Source organism: Macrotis lagotis, chromosome 1, assembly GCF_037893015.1.
Source record: "Macrotis lagotis isolate mMagLag1 chromosome 1, bilby.v1.9.chrom.fasta, whole genome shotgun sequence".
In the NCBI taxonomy this organism is placed as follows: domain Eukaryota; kingdom Metazoa; phylum Chordata; class Mammalia; order Peramelemorphia; family Peramelidae; genus Macrotis; species Macrotis lagotis.
In genome coordinates, this window is record NC_133658.1 from 698,955,412 (window position 1) to 698,980,889 (window position 25,478).

The 25,478-nt window shown below is 33.0% G+C and overlaps 1 protein-coding gene and 1 long non-coding RNA gene across 2 annotated transcripts in view; one reads left to right on the forward strand and one right to left on the reverse strand.

Moving 5' to 3' along the window:
- The window catches only part of LOC141507809 (sodium channel protein type 1 subunit alpha-like), a 226,923-nt gene extending 202,184 nt beyond the window's left edge, over window positions 1-24,739 (forward strand). The window contains exons 22-27 of the mRNA XM_074215801.1: window positions 2,498-2,779; window positions 3,372-3,425; window positions 9,150-9,287; window positions 14,972-15,076; window positions 16,443-16,713; window positions 21,374-24,739. Of these exons, the coding sequence (XP_074071902.1) occupies window positions 2,498-2,779; window positions 3,372-3,425; window positions 9,150-9,287; window positions 14,972-15,076; window positions 16,443-16,713; window positions 21,374-22,539 (2,016 nt within the window). The 3' untranslated portion in view covers window positions 22,540-24,739. The remainder of the gene's footprint in view (window positions 1-2,497; window positions 2,780-3,371; window positions 3,426-9,149; window positions 9,288-14,971; window positions 15,077-16,442; window positions 16,714-21,373) is intronic.
- The window catches only part of LOC141507810 (uncharacterized), a 107,515-nt gene that overhangs the window by 63,352 nt on the left and 18,685 nt on the right, over window positions 1-25,478 (reverse strand). Inside the window, exons 4-5 of the long non-coding RNA XR_012474273.1 lie at window positions 21,420-22,248; window positions 13,080-14,633 (exon numbers count right to left, since the gene is read on the reverse strand). This is a non-coding gene — a long non-coding RNA (uncharacterized LOC141507810). The remainder of the gene's footprint in view (window positions 1-13,079; window positions 14,634-21,419; window positions 22,249-25,478) is intronic.

The window sequence follows — 25,478 nt, forward strand, 5'->3', positions numbered from 1 at the left end:
AATGGGGCTAAGTGACTTGCCTAAGGTCACATAGCTCAGTAATTATTAAGTGTCTGAGGTCACATTTGAACTCAGGTCCTCCAGATTCCAAAGCCTATCCATTGTGCTACCTATCCTTTGTGCTGCCCCCCAAAGTACTTTCTAGCTCTGAGATTTTATTCTCTATTCTCTATTCTTCAGTATTATCTAAGTCAAACTATTAAACTAAGGACTTGCTGAAGAGTAGAACATAACTGGAAAATGTTAAAAATTAAAAAAGCAATGTAATTGTATAATATTAATTTGTGATCTTCTAAATCAATATACAGCCCATGGGGAATAATCCAGATGTTATTCAAATACTCAGATGAGAAAGGAATAAATAACAAAATTAACTTCAAGATCAAAATTATAATTCACTAAATTCTTATGCTTTATTTTTGTATGGTGGTAATGGTGGTGAGTGACTCTGGGCTCTCAGAGGTTATGCCAATAATTTCCAAGCTCTAGCTGATGAGACTGAGTTTGAAAGATTTTGATTCAGGGTTTAGCAATGTAACATATGGCTATTGCTCAAGGATTAACTTAAATCCAGTGAGGCTTATGATCATAATGGGTTTGACTAGTCATATTTTTGAAGAGAAAAAGGGTCACAAATATTCATGAAGACCATTATGAAAAGTATTTCTAAAAGCAATCAGAGTCACTGAAATGGTCTCACTAATAAAGTCACAGGTCTTTTGAAGTGTTTAAAAAGTTGGAGAGGAATGGTAACTAGGTAGCTCAGTAATTAGTGCACCAACTTTGGAATCCGGAGGACCCAAGTTCAAATTCAGCCTTAGACACTTGACACTGGCTAGCTATGTGACCTTGGGCAAGTCACGTCTCCTCATTGCCTTACCAAAAAAACAAGGTGAAGATAGTGAAAAAGAAATCTGAGAGACTCAAATCTCCAGATTTTAAATTAGAGATTGGGGTTTTTTCCAGACAGACTGATAAATGAAGACCTTGGACCACTAAGGTAGTTTAGCTCTCTATACCAACCCACCTTGCCAGACAATTAACCTATGTTTATTATTTGATTCTCTTTAAGTAGGCACAAGTCACATTGTTTTTTTCATGTTCATTCCTCATCTTTGTCCTGGGAGGTTTTAACTTGTCTGTGGGGTCATTTCTCTCATTGTTCCACATCCTTAAAAATATTAATCAAATCATGGACATCATTTCAGATTTCAAAGTGATCATAAGTGGCTCAGGAGCATTACAAAGAGATGGCAAATAGATTTTGTTTGGAGACTAGTTTTCAAAAACTTACCCCAGTAGGAGGAAGACAGCAAAGAAGCAGAAAATATGGTAGAAAAACATAAATAGGTGCAAGTGGTATTCTTTTGATTTGATTGATTCCTAGCATTAGTATAACTAGAGACACATTAGATAGAGTTATGTGCCTAGTTATTAATGTTCAGTGCTATCTTCTGTTTTCAGTTATATATGCCTACTTCAAAGACTAATTTAACTTGCAGTGACTCACATGCTGCTCCCTTAGAAATTGTGTGTGAGCAGCCAAGGGCAGAATTTAATATACTGCAGCCCCCACAACAGTGCTAAACATAAAAATTCAAATGTATTTTAATTTTTTAAATTTTAAATTTTCTGGAAGGAAATCAAGATTCTAGAGGAAAAATGATATTATCACAGAACAAAGCTTAATGCAATTGCTTCAAATTTAGGAACAACTTATCACATGCACAAACCCCTCCTCTTATCTTTTTTGCCCAATAAGGCTGATTTTATGATGTTTCATTTAAAATAAGTTTATTGAATTAAACTCTGTAAATGAAACAAATGATATGACTGGAGCTTGAAATAAACTGTTATGATCTAATGAAATACATAACGCAAAAATGTCTTGCTTTTTATGCAAAATTATTATTAGTCTTAATAATAATGCATGAATAATTAAGGTCACAAATATATTAGGTATTTCAGCTTTCAATAATATTTTGAACCAGGCACTTAGGTTTTAGATCCTGATATCCGCATTTTTTTAATTTTACTTAGGAAAAGTATGTTGATCAAATCAGCTCATTGTCAATTTTTTTGTTATTTGTTTTTAATAATTATTTGATGTGTTGCCTTTTTTAATGAGTTAATTTTCTGTATTATGTTTTCCCCATTTCTCTTTTTCTAGAAAGCACCAGAAATTCTGATTTCATCTATCTGCTAGAAGGTTTTTCTGATTTTGCTTTCCATTTACACTTTTCATACTTGTGGGTTTGTTTGTTACATTCCCTGTTTGTTTCCCTGAATGATCTATTCTGTTAAATGTTTAGAAAAAAGAATAAACTTTTTGTTGTTCATTTGATTTTTTAAAGATTTTTTTATTTTACATTTTAAAATCCTCAAGTAGCCTTAAATAGATCAAGTTAGAAGGACTAAAGATTGGTTGGTAGAAAAATGTTTCATTCTTTGATTGATTAAGAATCCTGACATTTTTTTCCTTTCATTTGTATGCCAGGTGGTTGTGAATGCCCTCTTAGGAGCTATTCCCTCCATCATGAATGTGCTTCTGGTTTGTCTTATATTCTGGCTAATTTTCAGCATCATGGGAGTCAATCTGTTTGCTGGAAAGTTCTATCATTGTGTTAATACCACAACTGGTGACATGTTTGACATCTCAGAAGTCTATAATCGTTCTCAGTGTTTCGAACTTATAGAAAGAAATGAGACTGCCCGGTGGAAAAATGTTAAAGTAAACTTTGATAATGTAGGATTTGGGTATCTTTCTTTACTTCAAGTAGTAAGTAAACACTTTCTGTCACTTTCATTATTGTGTGTTTTAATGAAAAAATTTTAAATACCTATTTGTAATTTGGTCACTAAGAAAAAGAAAATATCCTTAAATTCTTTTGTCTTTTTTTCACATATTAGTGTAAGCTAGTAGTGTGTTAAAGGGAGGAATTTGTAGAATCTAAAGAGTGATTTAGCTCTGGCTCTTCCTGAATTTCCATCTTTTATGTAAGCTTTATTTATGCTAATATATCTATATTAATAAATTTTACTAAAAATTAACAGTTAGTAAATTGAAAATTATACTAATAAAATGGGTACTATATTATTTTTTATTAGCAAGCAGGAAAAATATGTATATATATATATATATTGATTAAGCATGTTATATGAAAAAATACACCATGCTGATATTGACTATTTTAAGTATTTATCAATATATTATTTCATTAAGTTCATCTACAAAATGTGTTTTTGTTTTAAATATTGAAAATATCAGTGTATCTATCAATATATCATTAAGTTCATCAACAAAATATATTCTTGATAGGCTTTAACAGTTTTTAATATCAAAGTTAGACATATATGTGTCATATTTACAGGCCACATTTAAAGGATGGATGGATATTATGTATGCAGCTATTGACTCAAGAAATGTAAGTATAATCAATCTACGAAAGCAGTTTTGGTTTGGGAGGGGGGTTGGTGTTGTATAAGTCCTTAGATGAAATTACTAGACCTTATATAATTAACTGATTTATATAATGAGGAAAATGAAGAGGAAAAACTGGTATAGTTGTTACTATTAAGAGAAAATTGCACCAGGTATATAAACTAAGAAATAAAAAGACAAGAAATCCCTACTAAATTACATTGTGAATTATTTTATATGTTCTAAAATAGATGATAAATGTATCATGTCCCATTTAATAAGTATATGGAATGAACCCTGGTGATAGGTTGTATGTCTGCTATTCTGAGGACCTGTCTAATTTCAGAAAGACTCATCATCAAATTGTCTGAAAAGTAATGAATTTTTTGGCCATAGCAATTCTTGAAGATTATCAAGTTTTAAAGGGGTTTCAACATAAATCAATGAAGAGATGCAATACTTCTACATACATAATGTACATATATGCTTATGATATATATTCACATCTGTCTTTTGCATGTATAAAAGACAAGTTCAGAACCAAACAGAAACACAGAAATACAGAAACAGAGAGTGAGAGAGAAAGAGAGAGAGATAAAGAGGCAGAGGGACAGAGAGAGAAGGAGGGAGAGAAGATAAAGAGATAGCATGAGAGAGAGGTCACAGTTAGGCAGACAAATGTGCCATTGGATCCAGTATCCTCTCTCTGATAACTGCTAAAGGAAATTTTATGAAAGACTATGCCTGCATGCACACTCTGGGTACATATTTTAGATAATTTAGATAATTTTAAGTAATGAAGATAATACCTTTTTTAATACTCTAATAGATATGTGATATCATCTACTCTCATTGACAGATCACAATTCTCTGACCAGCTACCTTCAATTCCTTGCTCTAGTCACATAATCAGCCAAATTTTGATTTCTACCATACAATTCTTTAACAACATTTTTTATTCCTACTCTTTTTGGAGTTGGTTATATGCTGCAGCCTACTCATACCCAGCATGTGCCTTTCACTTGCCTTCTGTGCTAATGTTTCTCTTTTATCTCTTTGAAGGCAGTGTTGCTTAAGGTCATATTCCTATATGGCAACAACCTTTTTTTAAAATACTGTCCTTAAAGTCCCATAACTTTATTTAAGCATTCTTCAGAACTTTATCACTGTTAGGAATTTTTAAAACTCATTTGTTAACACTAAAGAAGATGGAAAAATTATAAAAAGTATCATCTCACAAAATAGTGAAAAGGATAAATGAGTCTTGTTTTGATGTCCAAATACATCAAAATAGACTGAGAGTATGCGTAGATGAAATTGGTGAAAGGATAGGACATAAAATGGAACAAATCTTTTAGATTTGGTTCTATGACAATCTGTTCTCCTCAGCAGAGATACATGAGATTGAATTCCTCATATTTATCAATACCAAATCTATCATGAAAAAGACTAAGAGTTACCTTTAAGATTAAGTTGGGAAAAGGAGATGCTTTAGTCAAATACAAAGATGAGCTCCATGCTAGAAGGAAATCAGTTTTGAAACAGAATGGGGGAGTGAGGAGCAGCAGAATGATGGGTATTATTATTACTTTAGAGGGGAAACTATATGTACATGTTTCTACTGACCAGTGTCTTCTTTCTCAGAACTATACAGACTTGATGAGAATGATCTTTGCATACATTGTTGGTACTCTTGGTCAAAACAAAAGAAAGAAACAAGGAGAGTCTCAGAAATTATTTTCCATAGCAGATTACTTCATTATAATTTCATATCTAACAAAGGAAAATAGAGAATAAGATGTCATAATGTGTTTTTTGTTAAAAAAAAATTGACTTAGTACAGCAAAGTGAAATCTTTAAGGCTTCTCTCTAAGAAGATGGCTCCCTGATAAGATCACACAAGATTATGACAAACCACATAAATAATTCTGTTCCACAATCTACTGAGTATCAAATAGAAAGCCCAGCCATGATATGTATATCTACAAAATATTAAAAATAATAGAAGATTTCTAGTGTTTTCGGGCACATGAATATGTCACAAAAAATGAAAAGGAGTCATCTTACCAGTTGAGGGTCCTCATGCTGATGAGATCAACACTATTAAATATTGAATGTTTGTTAATACTGTATTTTCTTCAACCTAAAACTATCTTTTAAGGTTCAAAGTAGATCTTCAAGTACTTGTTCATCCTAACCATACCCCTATAATTTCCATAATAGCTTTCTTTGGTATCATATGACTTCATTGGCAAAGAGAGAATACAATTAAGAACTCCCTTTCCTAAAACAATCAGCAACTTCTGGGCAACATAGTCTCAAACAGAAGACTTTTTATAAATATTTTTAATCAATTTAATAAGTCTATTCATTATATTTCACTCATAAGATACAGCAAAAATTGAATTAATAAGACTAGGAGGTGGTTTTTGGAAAAATAATAAAATAAATCATTGGTTAGTATTAAAAATGAAAAGGCTGAATATATATCACTAATGAAGATGAAATTAAAGCAATTATAAGGAGTTATTTTCTAAAAACTTTCTTTTTTATTTTTAACAAGTCAATGGGGTTAAGTGACTTGTCCAAGGTCACACAGCTACATAATTATTAAGTGTCTGAGGTCAGATTTGAACTCAGTTCCTTCTGCTTCCAGGACCAGTGTGCAGGGCAGCTAGGTGGTGCAGTGGATAGAGCACTGGCCTTGGAGTCAGGAGAATCTGGGTTCAAATCTGTCCTCAGACACTTAATAATAATTACCTAGCTGTGTGGCCGTGGGCAAGTCACTTAACTACATTTGCCTTGAAAAATCAAAAACAAACAAAAAAAAAAAAAAAGAGAGGACCAGTGTGGTACCTAACTTCCCCTCTAATAACTTTCTAATAACTTTAACAATTTAAGGCAAAAGTAAGATATTATTAAAAATGTAAATTGCCTAGATTAGCAGAAAAGGAACTAGAATATCTAAAGAGACTTATTTTACAAAGATAAATTAAACAGGCTATAAACGAACTTCCCAAGAATGAGGCAGATAGATAAATATTAACTATTAATATTATTTTCTCAGGAAAATTCCTTGACTATCTTCACCTGTTCTCTTTTCATTCACTTCTTAAACCTTTATAATATAGTTTCTGACCTCATCATTCAACCGGAATTGCTCTGTCCAAAATCACCAATGAGATCTAATTTCTTACTGATTGTCTTTTCTCTGTCCCAGTCCTTCTCAACCAGCTATATCTGGCACATATGGCTACTGAATTCACCCACTACTGAATGTTCTTTCTTCTCTAGGTTTTCATGATACAACTTTGTCTGACCACTTCAGTCTCCTTTGTAGGTCTCCATCCATGTCACGATCCCCAAATGTGGGTGTCTGTCCTATTCCCACTTTTCTTTTCCTGACATAGCTCTCTTGATAGCCTCATCATCTTCCATTGATTTAATTATCATTTCTATGTAGATAATTCCAAGATATCTTGAGATTTAGTCCCAAATCATCAATTGACTATTACATATTTCAACTGGAAGTCCTAGGTGACTTATTAAATTGAACATCCCCAACTGAACTCATTATCTTTACTCCCTAATTCTTCCCCTCTTCCAATTTTTCCTATATCTGTAGAAAACTTCACAATCCTTACAGTATCTCAGATTCATAATTTGGTCATTATCTTCAACTCTTCATGCTCCCTGATTCCACATATCCATTCAATTGCCAAATCTTGAAATTTCTACCATCATGACATCTTTAACATCTGACACTGTCTTTCCACTTGCACAGTTGTGACCTTTTTTTCATGCCCTCATCATCTCTTACCTAGATTATTAGAACAGTTCCCCTCTGTTTTAAGATACTACTCACTCAAGTCTATCTTCCACTCTGCTGTCATCTAATTTTACATAAACATATATGTGATCACATGACTCCCCTGTTCAATGAATATTAGGAATTTCTAATGCACCTAGGATAAAATACAGGGTACTCCAAAAATCTTGGTATTATATTAAGCTATATATGTTAACACTTCTGAACATCTTGTATATACTCCACTGGTCTGTTTTGCTTCTGACCACCCTAAATCTGTTTCCTTTCTTTCAGTCCCCCACTTTATCTTTCTCCAACCTCCTATTTTCCTTTAGGATAAAACTTATGTCCAACTGAGTGTGTATGTAATTCCCTCTTTTAATCCAATTCAACAGGACTAAGTCAATGCTCATATTCCCTCTTTCCCTCTTCTGTAATAGGACTTTATATGATATACTTCCCATTATACCTCTTCTCCCAGTATAATCTTTTTTAACCCCTTAATTTTTAATATGATCACATCAAGGTCAACTTATACTAATACCCTTGTCTATGTATATCTTTCTAACTTCCCTAATAGGAATCTTAACAATTACAAATATCATCTTCCCATGTAAGTATGTGAATAATTTAATCTTATTGAATAGCATGTCTTTTCTTTCCTTTTTTACTTTTTTATACTAAAACGTACTCTTCACCACTTCCTTTCATTACATTTGTAATTACCATTTATACCTCTGTTGATGTCATCTCATCAATAGAATATAAGCTTGCAGGGGATTGGACTGTTTCATTTTTATACTGTAGTAGGTCCCTAATAAATATTTATTAAATGTTTTTGTTGACATAAATCTGAACATACTCTGCTCTGTGCCTTAATAGATGGACTTTGTGAGACTTTATCCCCACCTCAAAAAAATCCATCACTCAGTGACTAAACTTCTGTCGATTAAATAGATCTTCACCCCACTAAGGGACCCTTTTCTGTACACTTTTCTAATTTAGCATGTCAATTGTATTCTACTAATATAGCCTTTAAGACTCTACAGTTACTTGATTATATCAGAGAATGTGCAATTAAGACTTTAGTGGAGAAAAAATTCTCATGAGATAATTTAAGAAATTGAATTTTCATTAATATCTCTCTGGATAAAGACTAAAATACGTATCATTAATCTATATGGTACAGTAGAGAGCTGGCTGTGGAGATGGGAAAAATGAGTTCTAAACTGGCCTCAAATATTATCAGCTGTGACAAACTCTCTCTGCCTTGGTTTTCTCATCTTAAAGATGGAATAATAACAGCATCTAGTTCTCAAGATTGTTGTGAATATAAAATGGGATAAAATTATCACATATTTTGCAAACCTTAAAGCATTACATAAATGCCATTTATTATTATTATTATTGTTGTTGTTATTATTATTATTCATCATCTTTTATATATATAGATATAGATATAGATATAGATATAGATATAGATATAGATATAGATATAGATATCATGCCAAACATCTTTGTTTCTAAACAGGCCTTATGCATATTAGGATTAAGGCATAAGCTTTTATTAGGTAAAACAAACAAAAAAGATCAAAGAAAATTCCTAAAATGTTTAGTGAAAAAATAAGGAAAGTTGTCATAATATTATCAAGACTATACTTACCGACTGAAAGTAAATATTAGAAAATGAGAAAAAATTGACTCTTTCTTTGAAATATTCCTTCAAAGTCATTTGTTCCAATTGAATTTCAATATTATTAAAGGATAGTTAAAATTTTATTTAGCAATAATGTTTTCAAAGCTATCACCCTTTGAATAAACAAAATAAATAAATAAATTATTCCTCCTCATTCTAAAAGAATCAAGATTTCCAACATTAAATTATGTCATTAAATTTTCTAAATTCTTCTTGTTTTGTAGGTGGAACTACAGCCCAAATATGAAGACAATCTTTACATGTATCTTTACTTTGTTATTTTCATCATTTTTGGGTCATTCTTCACCTTGAATCTGTTCATTGGTGTCATCATTGATAATTTCAATCAACAAAAAAAGAAGATAAGTATTCATAACATTGCCTAACACATTTGTTTGGGGGATGGGAGTAAGGGTGGGAATGTTAGGCTCTTGGGCATTACTAGGGCAGAGAATGCCTAGTTTGGAAGATACTTCCACCAATGTAATTCAGCAACTACTATAAAATTTATATGCTCAGTGAATTGCCCAAGGCACCAAGAAGTTAACCTATCCAGTATGTCAGAGGCCGGATATGACCCTTGATCTTCCTTCAGGGGTTATATGACCATTTTTTTTATATAATAGACCCTCTTTGGTAATCTGGTTAACCCTTTGAACCTCTTCTCATTAAGAATGCATTTAAATTACCTAGCCATGCGGCCATGGGCAAGCCACTTAACCCCATTTGCCTTGCAAAAAAAAAAAAACCTAAAAAAAAAGAATGCATTTAAATCTGAAAAATACATTAGCTTACAAAGAAAAGCAATTATATTGAAAGCAGCTATAATTTTTTTGTAACTTAATAAACTCCAAGTTAAGAATCTTTATAACTAATCCAAGGTCATCTTTATATTCACTACAACAATGGTATCAAACTCAAATAAAAATGAATCCATTGATTTAAATATTGGCTTTGAAAAACATCAGTATGCTATATTTTATCACTATATTATATTTTTATTTCTTTTATTAAACATATTGCAATTGGATTTTAATCCAGTTCCCAATCAAGTATTATGAGGAGTTTGACACCTCTCTATTACATCATGGTACTTCTTCTTAAGTTACTAAGTAAAAAAGATAAATATTAGTAGTTTTGTCCCAAAATGAGGATTTACAGAATTCCAGAGTTGGAGGGAACCCTGGTGGTCACCTAATACAACCTATAGATTATAATAATAAGATCATAATAATAATGATAGCCATCATTTAAATAATACTTTTAAGGTTTGCAAAATGTTTCCAAATTTTACCTCCTTTTATCCTTATAATATCTCTGGGTCATAGGTGCTATTATTATCACATTTTACAGATGAAAAAGTAGAGACTTAGAAAGATTAAGTTGACATGGCTAGGGTCATACAATTAATCTGAGACCAGATTTTAATTCAGGGCTTCTAGACCCTAGGTCCATTACTCAATGCATTATGCCACCTACTTGTTTGATGATGGAAAAAAAATGTAAATTACGAAATAAATTTTGCTACCTACTTGACAAATGGTAATCTAGCCTTTTTAAAGATCTCCAGTGATAAAGGAATATACCACTTCCTGAGGTTGCCCATTTCTTTGAGCAGATCAATTTTCTTTTCTTTTCAGATTAACTTTCTAGAAATTCAAGTTTTTTTCTTGAAATCAAACTTGAATTTGCCTCTTTCCAGTTTTTGCCTATTTTTCCTAATTATGCCATCAGTGACCAAAAGGAAGAATGCCAATCCCTCTTTCACATTAGAATCATCATAATTTACCACTATAAACCATGGTCCAATCCTTGCTTGATTTTCCTCAATTCTTTCAATATACCTTTACACACACACACACACACACACACACACACACACAGAATCACACCTGCACACACCCCTTTTTGGTATTCTTAGATTCCTATGAACTTCAGCTTATTTGGATCTACACCAATATTGATATCTTTGTCACAATATCATGTTATACTTTTATATTTATTTTGTTACCCACCCTTGTTGACATATTTTACACATGCCTTTTTGTATCTACATTGATTGGTGAGTTCCCTGTGTATCCACTATAATATTTTCAGATAAATCATGTTTTTTCTGCTTCTGGGAATTGTTTCTCTTTGAATTTTCAATTTTAAATGAATTTCAAATACATTCTAAGCTACCTTCCTCTGCAGGATTTTGGTGCATAGGGTCTATATTTTACCTGTCTTTCCAACCTATCCTTCTTTTGGACCCCCTGAAATATGTTCCTCCAAAATGCTAGATCAGATATGCCAGATTCCCTTCTCTTTCTTTATTATATCCTCTAAGATAAAGAACTCCTTGGTTCCTATTGATTAAATAAATATATCCTCTATATCCAACATGCCAGAATGCATCAGTACCCTCTCTCCCCAACTACTGTGTATCTATGCTTTTCATAATATAAATTTGTATATGTATTTGTCTCCACCATGATCATGTAACAACAATGCCTTGTACAAAGCTGTCACTTAGTGGCTATTTATTTATGGTGCTGTAAGTGATTTATAGATCCTTAAATCTAAACAAACAACGCTTATTTCCTTCCTAAGCTCCAGTTCTGTATCACCAACTAACTTCCTGATAAATATCTAGTTCTGAATGTCCCATCAGAATCTCAAATTCAATATATCCAAAATGGAAATAGTTATCTTTTTCCCAAAAATGTACTCTTCTTAAATTCCGTTTCTGATGGGCTATCACCACCTTCCAGTAACTGGGATTCACACCTCAGAATCATTAATTAATTATTAACTCTACCTATTCTAATGCAAAAATACCTGTATTTACTTTGTTGGGACCCAGAAATATGATTTCATTAGTTTATAGAACTGGCAGTGAAAACATTTTCTTTTACTAATATAGACCAATTAGTAACTGCTCTACAATGAAAAGCTTTAGAAAGTTGTCAAAGGGCCAAAAGGCTAATTGATTAGGTAGAGTTAATTACACTTCTAATCAATATCAGTAGGGATACTTCAACCAAGGTTTTTCTGACTCTTAGAATGAGTTTCCTATCCACTACTCCAGTTGATTACTTCATAAATACTTAGTACTTTATATTGTTGTTCACATTGTCTCCTCCAAGTAAATGAGAAGGTTCTTGAGCATAGGTTCTGTTTCATTTTCGTTGAATGAATTGCCTTGATTATTTCTACTCTAGGAACCACTTCCTCATGTGAGTAACAACAATATGGGGGGGGGGGGGCTAGGTGAGTAGGTGGCTAGGTGGTGCAGTGGATGGAGTGCTGGCCCTGGAGTCAGGAGTACCTGAGTTCAAACCTAGCTGTGTGGCTTTGGGCAAACCACTTAACCCCATTTGCCTTGCAAAAAGCTTAAAAAAAACATCCAGAAAGTAATTTTGCCCTCACCTTTTGAAAGATGGCATCATAAAAACATCAACAACTTAGTAGTGCTCTTTTTTTACAGAGAAAGTTCCAGAAGATAATCAGATAACTGAAATCTTCTATTTATAACAGATATCTATGCCAAGCTTGTAACGTCTTAATTTTCATACTAGTGCCATGGAAGAAAGTAAAAAAGCTATTTTTATATCCTTAAAGTTCCCAAGAGTGTGCTCTCCAGCTCCTTCCTCAAAATTTTTTAGACCAGAGGTTTCAAACACATAATCTACATGTAGCCCACAACCTTACTGTGTATGGTTGGAACTAGATTAAGATATAATCTGGAATTTTTTTAAATTAAAAATATAATAAAAGACAGAAAAATTAAAATTTAAAATTGGGTCAATATGATGCAAGCAGAAATTCTTCTATATAGATAAGTGGCACCACTAATGGAGCAGCAGCACCATTGCTCTAGGAAATTTATGGAATTTTGATTCTATGCTCAAGACATTAGAGGTCATTCTTGCATAATTCCTATATTTTGTGCATATGTGTAGGAAACTGTGAGACCATGGGTTTTATTACTCATCTCTTCTTTTAGAGTTTGTCTCCTCTGGACTTCTGAGTATCTTCCTACATTGTAACTATTTTCTATGGAGTTTAGGCTTATGGGAATTTCCTCTTCCTCCTCCTTTTTCTATTTCAAATACTTTCAATTAGCTTTGCAAAATGTCACATAAATGCATTCATATGTTTGGTGTACTCACCCTCTCTTTGAAATAGAGATCATTTAATTTGTAGAATTTAAATTATAATGTAGAAATATAGATCCCATCTTCATGATCATTCACTTTCCAAAACTGATTTTTTCTCCTGCATCCCTTGCATTCAATAGTTGGTTGGTTGGTTGGTTCTTGTCCTTCATTTTCAAAGAAGACAAAAATGACATCACTATGTTTGAGAGAAATTACAGAGTGTCCAACTGTGGGTGATTGAACAATAAGACTTAGCTCAGAATACTCTACCACAGTTGGGCACAAATAGTCCATGTGAACACCTGGGGTGGGTACTCTAAATTCATGTTTCCTTTGAGCTGCTTCAATTCTGCCTGCCTCATAGAGCACAGCACCCTCACTGATGAAGGCATGCCATGCTGGGTGGACCTATGCCAGTGTCTCCCATGCTGTACAATCAATTCTAAAGTTCTTAAAAGAGACTTTCAGAGTGTCTTGGTATTGTTTTTTCTGACCCACCTTGTGAGTGCTTGCCCTGTGTGAATTCTCCATAAAATGTTTTTTTTGTCAAACACATTTGACATTCTAACAGCATGTCCAGCCCATCATAGTTGCACTCTCTGTAGTAATGGTGGAATGCAAGACAGTTAGCTCAAGAAAGGACCTCAGTGTCTGGCATCTTCTCCTGCCAGGTGATCTTCAGAATCTTCCTAAGACAATTTAAATGGAAGTGATTCAGTTTCCTGATATGGCACTCTATCCAGGTTTCATAGGTATATGGCAATGAGATCAGCACAATGGCTCTATGGACCTCCATTTTGATAATCAGTCTAATACCTCTTCTCCCCCATACTTTCTTTTGGAGTCTCCTAAATACTGAGATATTCAATGGACAGTAGTGATGAAGATACAGTCTCTTCCTCATGGTCTTTAGTTTCTCACCCAATCAATAAACAATTCTTAAGCATCTACTATGTAAGATTTAACATCTTTCTCAGGACTTTCTAATTTCATTTTGGCAATATCATTTGTATCTCACATGGAAATATCAAATATGGCAAGTCTTAAAAGTATTTCTATCAAGTCTTGGATATCTGTCCCAAGTAGACAACAAATGTCCCTATTGTGACCAGTTGAACAAATAACTGTCTTTGTTGCCCTCCACATGAAGTCACCAACCACTACAACTCTTCTAGTTTATCTCTTAGCCTATAGTCTTGGTGAATTTATTTTGTCTTTGCCCTGAGGACACTCTTAGCATTCAATTCCCTTCTCTTCAATTTATTTGGAAATTGTTGTTATTTCTGTTGTTTTTAGCACCAGATATTTAGTAGTTCTTCCCTCCCTTTGCTGTGTGACATTCTTCCATCTTGCCAAAGTTCAGGGTTCACCTTTGTGTCTTTAGATGTTTTAACTTCTTTATTTTCACATTGAAATCCCAATTTTGGTTTTTGACAATTTTTAAAAATAAATTCTTCTTTGTTCCTAATAAATTGGAGCATGCAGAGGCATTCCTCAGGCATTTCATCTATTCTTCTAGGTATCAAAGGAACCTGTAGTTTGAGCTTACATAGCAGTATTGTGATTCTGGAATCAAATGATAAAAAGACAAACATTATTTTATCTGAAGTAATAGAAATGTTCTCTTAAGATATAATTATGGGAGAAATAAAAAAGTTACTAGATCATTTTCTTATTCCAGGAAATTATTTTTTAATAAACTATACAGATCCAGTCTAACATACTGGTCAAAGGAAATATTAATATATGAAACTTTTCAACCTCAACAGAAAGACTATATCTACTGTTAAAACTTCTACTTCTAGCTCCTTTTTCAAAGTTTTTCCTAATGAAAATCTATGTCTCAAGGATTAAACTTTGAATAGAGAGACAATATTAACCAGTTTTTATTTTTGTTTCTATACTTTGGAGGCCAAGACATCTTCATGACAGAAGAACAGAAGAAATATTACAATGCAATGAAAAAACTGGGATCTAAGAAACCACAAAAGCCAATACCACGGCCAGGGGTAAGCCAAGTTATAACTTTTCTGCAAATAAAAATAAACTAAAAAATTGTGGGATGTTTTTTTCATAAAATTGTAAGCACAAGGGTTAATTAAACTTGAATATTTCAAGAAGACAGAATTCCATTGGTATGGCCACTCTGTCCCATTAATTCAAACAACAAACCCTCTAGGCCCTCAATGCACCACCATCATCAGGAAGTAATTTGCTGAAAAATACATTATCTCTAGCCAAAATGGCATTGCAATTCTGAATTTAGTTTGGCTTGTGTTATGGAAACACCTACAGTTGTCCTTCTCTGCTCTTTTAAACTTTTTAAGTCCTGACAAAGCTTGACCCCAAATTCATCTTCATATCATAGTAAGATACCAGAATAGAATTTGGGTGGAAAGTTACCATGATAAAATCCAATATCAAATTGTTTCCCAAAATCGATGATAAGTATTCCTGAAACTTTTTTCAATTTTCCTGGTTCCTGATACTTTGGGTACTTTTCTCTTTCAATACAGATAGTCATCTGAATCTTGGTAGATGGTGCCCTTGAGTTGCTATGATAAACCTCTTTGAACTTAGACTGGGCCATAGATAAGAGATGTCAACAAGCTCAGATTGGAAATCTTTCCATCTTGAGAGGATGTGCCAAAGCTTGCACTGAAGTTATCCCTGTGAAAATCTGAGATCATCCCTATGATATCACAGTGAGGGCTTTCTTTAATAGAGAGCAAAGAAGTAAACCATGACTTAAATTTCAGCTTTCATTAGAGTTATTTCTATTAATAAATAAATAATAACTCTCCTATTTCTGTGGCAAAAGTAGACAACTCAATCTCTGGGAGTAAATTTGTCATCTGTAAAAAGTAAAAATATACCATGTACATTAGGAAAGCTAAGGACCTTGTAAGATGTCTATCAATAAAATCATTTACCTTGCATTACAGAGAGGGGGACTCCTTTAAAAATAGGAAGCTAAGGTTATTTCAAACAATAATAAGTGAGGCAACTTGGTACGATGGAAGAATATTTTTCTTGGACTCAAAAGACATGGGTACAAAACCATTGGGTCCTGACACATCACATTTGGAAGTTTATATTCTGATATATAAATTTGATTAATAATGACTGCAGCACCCAACTGTTATAGAGTAAGCAATTTATCAGTTTTTACATTGCTACTAGATATGAGCTAGTATCATTTTTTATTATTATGAGAGAACCAGGAATAGAATGTAGCTCTCTGAGAGATGGCAAAATGTTTTACTGTCCTTGTCTCTCTAATTCCATGCTTCTTGGGGCCAGTTGTGAAAAATAGAGCTATAGTATTAATATATACATGCAAGCCTGATTACTAAAGTGATTTCTCCTCTTTAGAATAAATTCCAGGGAATGGTTTTTGATTTTGTAACCAGACAAGTCTTTGATATCAGCATCATGATTCTCATCTGCCTCAATATGGTTACCATGATGGTGGAGACTGATGATCAGAGTGAAGAAATGACTAACATTCTGTCCCGGATTAACCTGGTATTCATTATCCTTTTCACTGGAGAATGTGTGCTGAAGATGATCTCCCTCCGTCATTACTACTTCACCATAGGATGGAACATCTTTGATTTTGTGGTGGTCATTCTCTCCATTGTAGGTAAGAAGTGGTTCATTTCATCTTATTTTAGTTTTCATAAAAATGAAAAGTCAAATGATCAAATGAAGAGTGACTGACAATAGATAATAAGAATTCATCTTTGATTCATATTTTACCTTGAACAATATATAAGGGGTACTCTGAGGATACTTGAGAGTTTTATAATCTCATATATCTGAATTATATTTTTCTTAGAACAAACAATGTATTTCCACAATGCATTAATATTTGGGGGTTATTTTTAAAGTTTTTATGTGCATTTTACTTCCATTTTAAAGACAAAGGATTTGGTCATACACATATGTGCAAAATTCAGTTTTTTCCATTTAAACAACATTTTTCTTATGCTGTCATCCTGGGTTCTGCTGTCTACCTCATGGATTTTCCCTTAGAAATTCTGTCAAAAGGGTCTGGCCTTGACGACTATTCACAAAATATTCAATTTTGTTCACTGAAACTCACAGACATGATTCCCTGAAACAATGGCCTTGATTGAGGCTTCAGTTGATAACAATAACTGGAATAGGACCTTTTCTAGGACAGTTTTAAAGAGATATTTGTCCCAGTAGATCCACTTCACAAGTTCAAGTTACTTGAAAGATTTCCAGAGATATAAAGCATAATTAACAGTTCCTGATAAAATCTATTCAAATTGACCTTTCAGTAGTTATTTCAAGTGATGAAAACCAGTTCAAACCTTAGGAACCTAATATTACAAAGCACATGAATATAGGAATATCAAAATGGCTACCTATAGCTTATCTAAAAATTTAGGAATTGCAGTCTTCATATATCATTTATTCTTTCTGTACTTACCTGTACCCTGTACATGATATGGATAATGCTATCCATAAACCAAAGAATTAGTTTATTAAAATAAGTTATTTTTTAAATAAGTCTTGCAGTCTCAATATTTTCAGAGAAAGAAAAAGATCTCAAACATAAAAAATATATACAAGGAGAAAAAAATTCCATACCTGTTTGATTTCAGGTTTTATAGATAACTTTGCAGTAGCAAATATGCAAGAATTCCACATTATCAACAATGTATCTCAAACAGGTTTAGAATCAACCAGATGGGAAACATTTTTTCTTCAGAAAGTAGAGAGCACAGTGAGAAAATTGAATCAATAGGCTCCTACCATTATCTTTGTAAAGCCATCTTCTCAACCTTCCCAATCATTAACATTCACCTATGGCAGTCTCCAAAAGGCAAGTTTTTTTTTTAACCTTTCCCTTGAATAGTAGAATACTACCATAGCAAAAACCATTATACTTAAATTTAAAATTCAGAGCAAATCAAATTAAAGTTCTATCCCACTTAGCAAGTTCTACTACATTATTTTACTTTTTCTAGTTTAAATATCAAAAAATCAATTAAGAGAAATTTTATAATTTTCATATTTTGGAAATTTGTACATAAAGTGAATATATATATATATATATATATATATATATATATATATATATATAATAATTCACTAATAACCAGAACAAAAATACTGGCCATTGTTAGTTTAGGTTAATATGGTATTCAGGTAAAACTAAGTTAACTCAAAAATGTAATTTTATTTTTTTAATATTAATTTTTAACACTAGAATAATGTTTTCTACTCCACTACCTAATCATTTACAATTCTAGCCACAATCAAAGGTCCTCAGTAAAGTATGGGTATTAAAGAAGCCTAACAAAGAAAACATACATAGCAGAACAAAAAAATTTTTAAATATATTAAAGTTCTACTTAAGTTAAAGCTGTAATTTTGTGCATGCTCTTCTAGTTATAATTCTACAATTTTAGTGTCAGTGGTCAGATAATACATTATATAATGAAAAATAAGTTATTCTCCATTTTAGAATATGTGTGTTGGGAGAGTGCTTAGTACCTCCATGAGATAATGACTCAAGTCACTCACTTAATAATCTCAGAGTGGAATTTACAAAAGCCTTATTTCCATATTTTTTACATAGAGCTGATAAGAAAAATTTAGTGGTTCAAGCAAAGGCCTCATATGGACAATGGGATTACCAAATACACCAGAAGATCTCCAAAAAAATATTATCAAATGATCAACAGTTCTTCCCAAGTAAACAAACCAGAGCAGTCCCCTTTATATTCAAAACTATCTTGAATTATTACAGTATAATCACAGCATTTAGATTAAATAAATTATCTAGAATAAACACATATACTCTTGGTATCTCAAATTAACAATATTTCTTATATATGATGACTTCCCAAAATTGTGATGGAAGAAATTAAGTATAATGTTACAAAATCACAAATGTAAAACATGAACCTAAAGCAAACTTATTATCAAGCAAGTAACAGCAAATATAGTTGAAAACATTTCTGAATTATCTTACAGGAAAAAACTTCATTAGTCTATCAAGTTAAGCATCCTATACCAGGTACTATGGTTACAAAAGTGACTTATGTTTTTGTTGTTACCTTAATGTCAAATTTTAATGTATTTTCCATCAAGATAAATTTTACTTTAAGAAGATCAAGTAAGACAATCATTCTAAGAGGAAAAAAAACACATCTCACTTTAAATGATATTGCATAATAATATTATATCCAGGGTTCTTGTGAGAAACTTGCACACAGACAGGTAAACTGCAGCTGTTCATCTAAAAGTTTAACAAACCTCCTCAATAGGTAGGTTATAGATATGTGTGTCAGTTCAAAGTTAACAGGTCTATATTTCTTCCTTTGGAGATATGTAAACCAGAGAGAACAAAGCAAGTTTTCACTTAGGGGACATTAATCTGTAGAAGACAAAAATTAAACAAACCACCAAGTCCTTAAATTGCTACAAAAGAAAGAATATATCTTAGCATAGTTGTTTATTTTGGTCTAGCCCAAAAGAGAGTCTTCTTTTATCAGTCAAATAGCATTTGTTAAAAGTGTACAACATGCTTTACCAGATAAGACAAAGAAAAGAGGGTGATTTTACTGGAATTCTTTGAAATATTTCTATTGTTTCTGGAATTCTATTCTATTTTATTCTATTCCTTCAAGAAGAAAATAGAATGTTATATATTGAAATAATTCCATGCTGCAAATTCATCTTAAAATTTTTCACTTGCTAAATGTTGTGCTTGAACAGAATTCTCTTAATTTATAATCTTGATATTCTTCTATTTTCTTCTATCAATAAAAATATCTAAATAACTAAAATTCAGAAATCATGAAAGATTCAAAATTAATTATAGCCAGCATGACTCCAAATAATGTTCACAAGTAGGCATAAAAATCTCCTGATTTCTCTGAGCATGAGATTCAAAACATCCTAAAATTTTCCCTTTCTCCCTCTGAATTCTGATTAAAATCTTATCAACTTATTCAATATTCTACTTACCTTCACTACTTTCACAATCCCTCAGTCTATGTATTTCATAGTCATAGCTCATCTATCCTCAGAACTGCTCCCCTTCCAGCCACTAAATATCTTTCTTTGCAAATTGGCACTATATCAATTCAACTGAAACATTCAACACTTTTCCCTGATCTAAACTGGAGTTCCTGTGTCTTTGAAGACCATAGAGAATTGAAATGTTCTTCCTTCTCTCTCAAGTCAAATCCTGCTGTATTTTTTGAAGCTCAACTTTTTTAAAAATCCCCTCCTATACTGCAAACCGAGACTATAAAGGTGCACACCTACATTGAATTCCTTTGGAACTTGTTCATATAGTTCAACAGTTCTTAAATTATTGTCTTACCTCTCCTGAAAAAAAAAGTCTTTCTTTTTTGAGTGCTAAATTTGAGTGCTATCATATAAAAAATTAAAAGTTCTTAAGCTTATTATGAAAATAGTTTTAACCTTATAGACCCCAAAAAAGACCAGATCACATTTTGAGAACTATTAATAGTCTAATAATATATAGAACCTTCACATAAAATATTTGTGTACTTTTAAAATGTTAAGATTTTTTGTAACTAAGGCTGAAGGGATGATGAACACAACCTGAAAATTATAATTAAAGTCAAATTTAACTTTTTTTTCCTCACAACTGATGTAGATTGTGATTCAGCTTCATTTATAATAGTCATTTTTCCTTTGTCTCAGGAACAGATCTAAGACTGAATCATAAGCAGGTGAGGAGTATATTTACCATAAAATATGATAGGTAATTAGCTTTTATTATACTTTTGAAGTATAAAAGAAAATCCTGTGTATTGCATTGAGTTGTTTCTAGTTGTTTCACATGTATCTTTTCTCTATTATCATATGGTAAGACGAGACCAGGACTACTACTTAACACAAAGTAGGGGCTAAATAAATATCCTTTTCCTTTCTTCTTATGGATTGAGCCTACAGAATGCATTTAATCAATGAGTAAAATGAGAGAATTGAATTTGATGACTTCTAAAAATCTTTCTATCTCTAATTCAATTAAATTTAATGATATTTTTATAAGGGCCAGCTATGAGCAAAACACAGATATTCTAAAATTCTAAATCAGTCAACTTAATAAAAGCTAAATAAATGCATGATTGTTCAAATGTATTCACTTATTAAAACTAAATTGAATTTGAAGTTGTATCCTGAATATGGGTAATAAGAATAATAGGTTAATATTTTATATCTTTAAGCAGAGATTAAAAAAATAATTCTCACATTAATGTTTTCCTTCACTTTAAATTTTTTAACAGGAATGTTTCTAGCAGAGCTGATAGAAAAATATTTTGTGTCCCCTACCCTGTTTCGTGTAATCCGTCTTGCCAGGATTGGACGAATCCTTCGTCTCATCAAAGGAGCAAAGGGGATCCGCACACTGCTCTTTGCCTTGATGATGTCCCTCCCTGCTTTGTTTAACATTGGCCTCCTGCTCTTCCTGGTCATGTTTATCTATGCCATCTTTGGAATGTCCAATTTTGCTTATGTCAAGAGGGAAGTTGGGATTGATGATATGTTCAACTTTGAGACCTTTGGCAACAGCATGATCTGTCTCTTCCAAATTACCACATCTGCTGGGTGGGATGGTTTGCTTGCACCTATTCTTAATAGTGGACCACCAGACTGTGACCCTCAAAAAGTTCACCCTGGAAGCTCAGTCAAAGGAGATTGTGGCAACCCCTCTGTTGGGATTTTCTTTTTTGTCAGTTATATCATTATTTCATTCCTGGTTGTGGTAAACATGTATATTGCTGTGATCCTAGAAAACTTCAGTGTCGCTACTGAAGAGAGCGCTGAGCCACTGAGTGAAGATGACTTTGAGATGTTCTACGAGGTTTGGGAGAAGTTTGATCCTGATGCCACTCAATTCATGGAATTTGAAAAACTTTCTCAGTTTGCAGCTGCATTGGATCCACCTCTCAATTTGCCACAGCCAAACAAAATTCAGCTTATTGCCATGGATCTGCCCATGGTAAGTGGGGATCGAATTCACTGCCTAGACATCCTATTTGCTTTTACAAAGCGTGTTTTAGGAGAGAGTGGAGAGATGGATGCTCTCCGAATCCAGATGGAAGAGAGATTCATGGCATCAAATCCTTCCAAAGCGTCCTATGAACCAATTACCACAACGCTGAAACGAAAACAAGAGGAAGTATCTGCTGTTATCATTCAACGGGCTTACAGACGTCACCTTTTAAAGCGAACGGTAAAACAAGCCTCTTTTACCTATAACAAAAATAAAAGCAAAGGTGGGACAAACCTTCTAGTGAAAGACGACATTCTTATTGAAAACTCTATCACAGAAAAAACAGATCTGACCATGTCTACAGCAGCTTGCCCGCCTTCCTATGATCGAGTAACAAAGCCAATCCTGGAGAAACATGAGAGAGAGGACAAAGATGACAAGGCCAAGGGAAAGTAAACAAAAACAAATACAAATGATTGTGTGACAAATTGTTTACAGCCTAGGAAGGTGATGTATTTTCGTCAACAGGACTCCATTAGGAGGTCTATGCCAAACTGACTGTTTTTACAAAAATATACTCTAAGGTCAGTGCCTATAATAAGACAGTGACCCCTCGTCAGCAAACTATGACTCTGAATAAAGGGGAGACTACCTTGACAAGAGGTTACTGTTCTCACTACCAGCTGACACTGCTGAAGAGAAGAGACAAATGGCTACTCAGACTGTAGGGACCAGTTTAAAAGGGGGTGCAAACCTAAAATTTTGGGTGGGGGTAACATAAAATACTTTAGTAGAGTAATTGTATCCACTGTTTGCATCTCAAACTGCCACATTTGTCATATTTTTACAAAATCTGTTAGTGGATTCATCTTTTTTTTAATTCATATGTTGTTTATTATATGTGACTGTTATATGTGACTATTTTTGTAAATGGGGTTTATGTTGGGAAACGGGGTTAAGAACTACTTTACAGGCGTGACCTCTGAGGGTTCTACCCTATGGATCCTCCAATATATACAAGGAAATGGTTTGCATGGAGGCATGCTGCACTTAGAGATCATGCATGAGAAAAAAGTTATGAGGAAACCAATGGATTTTTCAATTACTTCAGTGTTTCTGGGAGGGGAGTTGGGTAATAAATTGGAGGTGCTTATCTGATTGTGTTTGATCAAAGCCAGATAAGTCTTTTTATACACAGAGAGCCTCCCCTCTCCCCACCCAAGAACAGAAGTGGATTGTTTTTAGACAGGCCATTATATCTCAGTAGGTGCAAACTTCATACAAACGTCTGGAGTCACAAATGTATGTTTTTCTTTATTGTGTAAAACAGAACACTGAATAACTTAATGAGGCTGCCCCTGGAAAACAGAATTGACCAAAAGAACCCTTTATAAAGTTCTGCTTAATCCTGTACTTTGTTTAGCCATCTTCAGCTCTCAACAAGGTTGATATGTCCTTGTTAACAAAATGCCCTGTGTTATGTAAATAGACATTTTACTCTGTGGTGCATGTTTGAGCAAACAAATAATGACCAGAGCACAGTATTTATTGCATCAAATATGTACCACAAGAAGTATAGAGTGCAAGCTTTCAACAGGTAATATAACATATTCTGTACCATTAGAGATAGTTTGGATGCTATCAATGCATGTTTATATTGCCTATGCTGCTCTTTCCACTGTGTAGAATCTACTATATGGGAAACCATATATCAGTGGTAAAGTCATGGAACTTGTTCAACAGTGCTCATTCCTTTAAGTCATTAAGCAATAGTTTGCAGCACTTTAAGAGCTTTGGGGTTTGGATTTTTAAATTTTAAGTAAATAACTTATGGTGTATAGCCAAACTGTACAGACATGATACAAACTGCTTAACCTGTTAAAATGTGTTTAGAATTTTATAACCAAATATAAATAATGTACAAAAAACATTTTATTTTATTTTTCAGCATTATGTACATAAAACAAAAAATGAAAATTAACTTCAGGTTGATGTCACAGTCACTTTTCTTACTTTCTGTCCATAGTACTTTCTCATGGAAGAAAATTGCTAAATGGGAAATGAAAAAGAATGGGTAGTTGTAGATTTCTGCTTTTTCAAATTATATTTACCAATGATAAATGATTTAAATTTAAAAAAGAAAACAATGGGTTCACAAGTTGCTTCCAAGTTATACTTTGAGATTAGAAAAAAGCTGTGCATTTTTGTTGAAAATTTCTGGTACTGCCTGCATCTACAGCTTAAGGTGGTCATTCCCCTTGGTTCTAATCTTTATCCTACCATTTTATTCATTCCTTTTCAGTCATGCAGCACTAGAACTGTCTGAAACATAATATGGGTTCCACCATATTTTCTTTTTCACAAGAACCAAATAGTGAACTTGTACGATCAGTCACATCAGAACATTTTGTATTTCTTACACAAACTGTAGACTCCCTTTCCCCTCTCTTAAAACTACTTAAATTGTATTCGTGAACTGCATGCAAGAAAATGCTATTACCCTAAATGATGCTAAGCAACATTACAAATGCGCCAAAATAATAAAGATTACTTTTTTATTGTATGTTTAGCTAACCTCTTTTTATCACCATAAGGATTATTTCTTGATAATTAAGACAGGCGCTTTGATAGGAAAAGCAGAGAAGGTTTCACAGCTCAGAGGAAGGAAAGAGACAGAAGAAGCTTTTAAAGTCACAATTGGACTTGGTTGGACATACATATACATGTACACACACGCATGTATGCATGTTCAGTACATTGCAGTTCCATGTCACCAGAATCCAGGCAGGCAGTGAAGCAGTGGATAGGAATGGAGGGCTAGACTTGAGTCAGGAAAATAGGTTTGAATTCTTCCTCATTTATCAGCCCCGTGACCTTCAGCCAGTCACTTAATTTCTCCCAAACTCAATTTCCTCATCTATAAAACAGGGATAATAATAATGATAATAATAATTATTATTATCATTATTATTATAACAACAGAAGTAGTATCTACCTCACAGGATTGTTGTGAGGGTTACATGAGATAATACATGTAAAGTACTTTGCAAAATTTAAGTGCTCCATGACTGGTAGTGAACATGATTACTATCTATTAACCTCAACTGAGCAGGAGAAATGAGAAGTAGAAGAAAGGCTTTGGAGCATACAACCACTGCCTTTCTCCACAACTCAGAAAAACCAGTTCTTTTGATGATGGAGAAATTCACTGATTCTGTCAAATTAAGCCAAAAATATAGGAGCATCTCTACATTGCATACAAGGTTTGCTTTTTTGCTGGTATCTTCCTAGAAATAGAGGATTCAGCAAATTGTGAATATTCCATTCCTTTAAGAACTTTAAGTAAAATGATTCAGAAAGTTACTTATTCATTATAGCTAATGTTAATGTTTAAC